A 6,724-nucleotide genomic window follows, 5' to 3' on the forward strand; every position below is an offset into this window, starting at 1 on the left:
GCTTTCTCAACTTATCGTGTTTACAGACACACAGACAGACACACACGAACGCCTACGAAAACATAACCTTCTTGGCGAAGGTAACAAAGATTGCGTAAGAGTACGTTGACCCCTGACCCATTGGTAGCTTTGCCAACCGGAAGTGCCGATCACACGTCCTGTGAACGGCGTACTAAAAATACCCTCCAAAGAACAATTGTTGCGCCTCGCATACAGAATATGCATGTGCACAACAACAATTGTTGCAGGACTATGGTTTTAAACAAAGAATTTATCGAGACCGGACACCCCTCTTTGCGAGGGGTCATCTTCATGGACTAGACCAATAACACCTTAGACACGCCGAAGGTCAACGGTCGCGACCACTTTCACGCTGAAAGGGTGGCCTGGGGCCACCAAAAGGCACCATTTTCACGCCCAAAAAAACATATTCAATAAAAACAAAAGAACGTGCATCATCTGCAGCCCAATAGCAAAACATACGCCTAGTCTCAAAAGAATCCGTCCACCCAAACGCGAGAAACAGCTGCGAACATGAAAATCTAAATCCACGGCGGTCTGTCACTACGACATTCTTTCCCATTGCTATGCGCGTTCGAAAAGGTATCGGGTTACAAGACGCTATTTTGGCCTGTTTTGGACTACCCGTAAAATATTTGAAAATACACAAATAATATTTAGGGGTAAATTTCGTCAAATTAAAATCAAATTTTCGTCTTAACATCCTTTAAATGTTAGCGTTTTATGTTAAATCGATGATTTTTTAAAATTTCGCTCAGAAAGACGATTATTTTCGGGTTTCCGAGCACAAGTTATATCACGTTTTTAGGCAAACATCGTTCAAACCTGGCTACGTATATTACCCCAGATCCCCGATTTTTATATTTTTCGCAGACTAGGAATAAGACAAAAAATCGTGTTTTAGGGATTTTTTAATTTCTGATTTTAAGTCTAGTTTTTGTCGACATATTGGTGAAAAAATGACATTTTTTTGACATTTTTCTCACTAAATTACCCAAAATTCAAAATTGAGGCCATTTTTCAAAAATCCCTAAAACACGATTTTCGGGACAACCGTTACAGTCATTTTGAGCCGTAAATGGGGTATGTTTGACTCTCCATGTTTCCAGGTTTGAACGAGTTTTGGAGACATGTCATATCGCCAGAAAGTGTGCATTGTGTTATTCATACTGGTGTAAAGAATCATTACAGTATTCAAGGTCACTCAAGGATACGACAGTAGCTTCGCTACATGTTACATGTCCACCAAAAATAATAGCGGACATGTACTGTCAAGGAAACTGTTTGTATCTATAGAAAAGTGTTGTTTTTTATCTGTTGCAATGAACGGAGGTAGAAAGGCTTGTTTTGCCGCTTTATAGTGAAATGGCCGCAGGTGACCCCGAAATAGAACGCGGGTTCGATTCGAATTCCCCAGATCGAACACGATCGAACACAGTTCGGGTTCTATGACATGTGGGAACTTTGCAGCCCAGATTTTACCACCGTGATCTCTAACAAAACCCTTTCGCGGAAGGATGTCTCCTTCCCCGAAGGTAAAAACTGTATATATTTATAAGACTCTTGTTGAAAATTACGTTGTGGCATCAGACTTAATTAATAGGTGCTTTTTCTATATGTTATACAAGAAGACGTTGGTCAGATAAAATTGTGCTTTTTGCTTATTTGTCCATCAATGGATACAGTGTTCCTTCCAAAATGGGTTCCTCCCTTCTGTCGCCCTCCTCTGATACTGTGAGGCTGTCGGCCCTCGGCAGGTTGCTGGAAGCCGGTAGACTTGCACAGAGGACCGCCACGAGGACACACAGGACGGCCACCAGATAGAAGGACAGGTGGTGATCCAGCGGCCAGGGCAACCCTGCCAACAAAGGAAAGAAAAAAAAACTCTGGGACAGAGAACCGACCGGTAACTTTCCCTTCGTCTTTAAACTGCCGTTGAAACTAAATTCTTACACGTGTTGCAGATTGTTGTGAGATAGGCGTGCCAGTGAGCTGCCGCCCTACCGTTATCGGTGGTCCAGGCGAACAGGTTGGCGCTCACCGCCGGTCCCACCAGCCGGGACAGCGCCGCCAGGGTCTGCGCGATGCCGTTAACGGTCCCCCGGTTGGATTGCTTTACCGACATAAAAGGGCATCATTATAAACATGGACTTAACAACACTGAAATTGTGGGCGAAAAATCAGGAACTTATGTAAGTAATATAAAATTGTTCCCAGATATATTTTAGGAAAAGTCACCACATTTTACGGTTCTAGCACAAGCCGTTCAGACGCTATTAGAGATGAAATTGGGTGTGGGCCTCAAAAGTCCCCCTCCCCCCGGGTTTAGGTTGCTAATCTTTCGGAAACACCATGGTAGGAGGCATGTTACTCACCACACCGGCGTTTCCTATCATCACGATGACAGCCAGGTATGTTTGTGAGCTGAAGGACGGAGGAAAGACATTTATGCAAACAATCGCAGAGAAACGAGCTATGCCTGAAAAACGAGCTATGCCTGACGGTTTCCTTTCGTCTGGCTCAATGTGATATGATACGGACTTTCGTAATTATCGATACTGATATATAGCAAGGCTATAGAAAATAGAGAAACGGATTCTACTTGATTAGTATGGTTAGTATCTTACATTCCCTGTTCAATCAGCAACGCTACAGACAGTAGTGGACCCCAGACGCTGGCGGGTAGTTCTGAGGCCTGATGCTGGGAGGTCTTCCTCCTGTCCCCGGCTAGCCGACACTGGCCGGTAACTGTCGCGTTCATTTCTGTCGTTGGCTGTATGTAACTTTCTGTTACGGGTGGCGAGGTAGGAGCAGCCGTGAAGTTCAGTGTCAAATCGCTAGAGTTCGCTGTTTGGAGAAGTTGTTGACTCCTTACTGCACCTGTGATGTTGACCATGGACGGAAGCAAAATGATCCCCACTGCGTACAACACAACTCCAGACAGAAACACCGTCTTGTAGGTAAACTTGGACGCGATGTAAGGGTTTAGTGTTGCCTTAAGAAGACAGGGGATCACAGAAACATTCATCAATCATCTTGTTTTGTAAAACCGTATGTCATAAAGTATATCATATCATTCCACTGAGTCATTTTTCTTGAGTTGGAAAACAGTTTAATGCTCATTATGTATTTTACCAACTCAGATGAACTTTCATGTTCTGATTACATGTTGGAAGAAAGAAAAAGAAGGGAATACATGGTTAATGGCACTGTAGATGGCGAGAGTAGTCAGGACGATGGAAACTTCCGCAGCATCAAAGTTGTAGCCGCCATGTTGGGAGTCAGACACCAGGAGGAGGGGTAACAACTACAGGGATGGTAAAAATACAGTACAACACGTCAATAAATGTCGTCTAGTTTATCGTCACTCTCCCTTGATAGCCACAATTTTAACAAACAAGCAAAGCGGAACATACAGGAAACAATTTGGAGACCTCAAACCTTCATGAAATATTCAGAGCTTTTGTAAATGTTAGTTTTTTTGGGGGGCGACACCTCAGGGGCGAGCCCGATGGTATAGTATTGTGTGCAGTCTGCAAGAATTCCAGGACTTCCACAAGTATGCAGTGTGTTTTAGCATGACAAGAAGCTATGGATTGATTGTCTCGGTAGATTAGTAGGTTTTGATGGTTGGTGGGCATACAGACGACATCGTTCTGGTACGTACATACGCAATGTTTATTTTAAGATTTGTTTTGCCTGCAGCTGGTTGCTCCTGTAATGTTGATGATCACTTAGTTGTCTCCCTAGGGACGAGGTGGATAGGAACGCCTTAAGGAAGTTGTCTAAGCATCATAAACAGATTAAATTTGTACAATCCGGAGTACCTTACCTGCCAGTAGAAGATGGCCGCCAGCGCGAAGAGAGCGTACAGCGCACAGGGGGTCAGCACCAGTCTGTCCCGCAGCAGGCTAATGGTGGAGTTTTCATGTCCTATGGGCGAAATTGCAACAGTTTCACCCACGTTCACCCACTAGCTCTAGCTCGTCCCAGGATTTTAGGGCGGTCACGACTAGTATGTACCGAATGACAAACAGTTTGACACAAGCACGACAGGTAGGCTACAAAGTAGCCAAAGCAGTTTTACATTTACTCACGTTTTTCTTTGTCTTCTGGTACGTCTTGTGAAGACATTTCGGTGAGGTCGATGTACTCATCTTTGGGGCTTTTCTCCAGAGATTCATCCAGCAAAAAGCAGCCTCCTATTTTGTGAAAAGGTTTGTACCAGTCAAAATCACACACTCTGAATATGTAATCCTAGCAAGCACACTGCATGTGCACGTGTGCCTATGCCTTGAGACAATCGGTACACTAACTTGAAATAGACTCATTCCTGCGACGTTATAGAAAGTCATAAACGCTTACATTGCGTAACAGGGAAGGGACTTATATCTCTACCAATCACGTACAACTTAGACGTGTGCGTCACACCTAAACTGACCTATCAGAATGCAGAACTGTGCACATGCCGCTACGGCGCAGGGCAGCAGGTACGGGAACTGCTTGAAGAAAGGTTTGTCGAACGTCTGGAATCTTGTAGCTGGACAGGCCAAAAATCCACCCAGTGAAGGGCCCTAGGTAAGAGTACGTAACAGTATTGATTAGAAGGCTGGACAACAAAGAATTCTACCAGCTGGAAAGATCATCAACTGAGAAGTATATAACTACATATAAACACTTTTCTTTAATAGCGTCTCGTGGATAGTTGGTTGATGTACTTACCACAAAGTGGGCCACAGCGCAAGGAATCCAGACAGCAGAAAAGGCAACTGAATGGAACTTGGGAGGACAGATCTGCAGAAAAACACACACACAGAGGACCAATTATCAGAGGTAATTCTTAGTAATACAATGTGCCCCTCTGCAGTACCTTACAAAACCGCTAGAGTACCCAAAATTGATTTTGACCTTCCATTTGCCTACTTCATCCTACCTACCAAATATCATAAAGAAAATGAGTATTGTATTGTCCCCTGTGTTGGTGGCCGGCGGCATTAATATAAGTTGAAAAAAAACATGAGTGTGCCGTCACCAAGTCTTGTGATTACGTGTTGGAATAAAATTTAATAAAACTTCACCTCGTAAAGATACGTCTTGGATACGCCCAGGGTGCCGTTCAGAAGTCCTTCAAAAAACATCACGCCCACGGTCCACAGGAAGGAGAAACTGTGAGGAAACATGTCGAGCGGTCAAGATGTATCAAAATGTTCGGCTGGTGTTCAAGAAAGAATTCGTGTGCGTTCGATCGTGAATGTGTGACAGGGGCTTAAAGTAAAAGGGCGGACAAGAGGACAAGTTTTTTTTACAGATTAAGTATAACTCAATACAACGCACAACAATGCATGGCATGTCAGGACTGTACCGTACGTACATCGAGCATAGTAAGGCTTAAATTCTAAACTTCATAATCATTAGTCTTTCATGTAAAATTAACCATAAAATGATTACATCATGCTGGGAACTTGCTTAAGGGTTAATCACTACTAATTGTACAATGTATTAAACTTTTACAATCAGTCATGTTGGAAATGAACATACAGTACATACACTACAAACTACTACAAACTAATATTGTGTACGTCTTGTTTCAAGGTGGTAAATATATGTAAAACATTGTGTAGGACAAGAGGACAAGTTCTATAGGTATGTCTCACCTGAAGCCCACTAGGACCGTGCCTACCAATATCGCCATGGCCGAACTCAGCAGGATGGGTCTGGGCAGCAAGAAACACACTCATACATTAAACACAACAGTATACCACATCATAACATGTTTAAAGTTAAAACTTTTGATCCAACACAAAGAATTCTCTCACCTAGAACTTTCCACCAGTTACTCTGGTGTTCCTCAGTAAACTGACCCAGTGAAGCTTGTCACGTGGCTTCTTTGAAGTGTGACGTCAACACGTGAAGCCACGTGACAAGCTTCACTGGGTCAGTCTACTGAGGAAGACCAGAGTGACTAATCAAAAGCTCTAGGTGAGAGAATTCTTTGTGTTGGATCAAAAGTTTTAACTTTAAACATGTAACTACCAACACAGATGAACTTTCATGATAGCACATCATAACATATTTGTTTGTTTCGCACAACCGGTAAACCCCTTGTATGTAGTTCAATTCTTTTGTACCCATGTGTCTGTATGTCTAGTTATAGACATTACGAAAGTTACTGTACCTTTGTTGTGTCAATTAGCTTATAGGCCATGTTGATTTGATTATATGGATGACATCCTCCGGGAACCCCAAAATTGATGCGCGCGTGCGAATAAAAAAAAGTTAAGTTTTTGCAAAAAAAAAGTTGTTTTCATTATGAAATCTACGTGGTCATGAGGGTTGAACAAATGGGACAGAATATGGTTTGGCGAATAATCTAGTCTTCAAGTTCATTTCTTTACAATTTCGTCTTTTTTCGTTTGATTTTGGCATTCTACGACATTGGTATGGTTTTTTTTGTAACTTACGGTATATTTTTGCTTATTTTGCAACTGTTTTGTACGATTTACAGTATGATTGAAAACTTTTTTTTTGAAACGGCCGAAAATTCATGCGCGCGCGGATGTCATCCATATAATCAAATCAACATGGCCTAAAGGATAATGACCCTACCTTCTGCCAACGATGTCCGATAGTTTCCCCCACTGAAAAAGCAATACACACGTCTCCATTTATTTCATTTATTCATATCAGTATGAGGCACATGTAC

General features: G+C 42.5%; 2 protein-coding genes across 2 annotated transcripts in view; both read right to left on the minus strand.

The window, feature by feature from the left end:
- Positions 1–1,682: 1,682 nt before the first annotated feature.
- On the minus strand, positions 1,683–3,111 carry LOC109486607. Its single transcript, XM_019790475.1, has 3 exons — positions 2,397–3,111; positions 2,026–2,134; positions 1,683–1,879 (listed from the first exon to the last, which is right to left on the minus strand). The coding sequence occupies exons 1-3, from the start codon at positions 2,415–2,417 to the stop codon at positions 1,683–1,685; spliced, it is 327 nt and encodes a 108-aa protein (XP_019646034.1). The 5' UTR covers positions 2,418–3,111.
- LOC109486620 (probable peptide/nitrate transporter At3g43790) overlaps positions 2,645–6,724 on the minus strand; it is a 4,953-nt gene continuing 873 nt past the window's right edge. The window contains exons 2-10 of the mRNA XM_019790481.1: positions 6,628–6,659; positions 5,676–5,735; positions 5,100–5,187; positions 4,744–4,815; positions 4,463–4,595; positions 4,119–4,223; positions 3,854–3,954; positions 3,215–3,328; positions 2,645–3,016 (exon numbers count right to left, since the gene is read on the minus strand). Of these exons, the coding sequence (XP_019646040.1) occupies positions 2,645–3,016; positions 3,215–3,328; positions 3,854–3,954; positions 4,119–4,223; positions 4,463–4,595; positions 4,744–4,815; positions 5,100–5,187; positions 5,676–5,735; positions 6,628–6,659 (1,077 nt within the window). The remainder of the gene's footprint in view (positions 3,017–3,214; positions 3,329–3,853; positions 3,955–4,118; positions 4,224–4,462; positions 4,596–4,743; positions 4,816–5,099; positions 5,188–5,675; positions 5,736–6,627; positions 6,660–6,724) is intronic.

Source organism: Branchiostoma belcheri, unplaced genomic scaffold (genome assembly GCF_001625305.1).
Source record: "Branchiostoma belcheri isolate BF01 breed outbred unplaced genomic scaffold, Haploidv18h27 scaffold110, whole genome shotgun sequence".
NCBI classification, from domain to species: domain Eukaryota; kingdom Metazoa; phylum Chordata; class Leptocardii; order Amphioxiformes; family Branchiostomatidae; genus Branchiostoma; species Branchiostoma belcheri.

Coding starts and splice junctions, on each gene's coding strand:
- LOC109486607 (XM_019790475.1), bottom strand. CDS start 2,417: ATGATAGGAAACGCCGGTGTG. Junction 2,135..2,396: donor TGATAGGAAACGCCGGTGTG/GTGAGTAACATG, acceptor ATGTCGGTAAAG/CAATCCAACCGGGGGACCGT. Junction 1,880..2,025: donor CGCCTGGACCACCGATAACG/GTAGGGCGGCAG, acceptor CTTTGTTGGCAG/GGTTGCCCTGGCCGCTGGAT.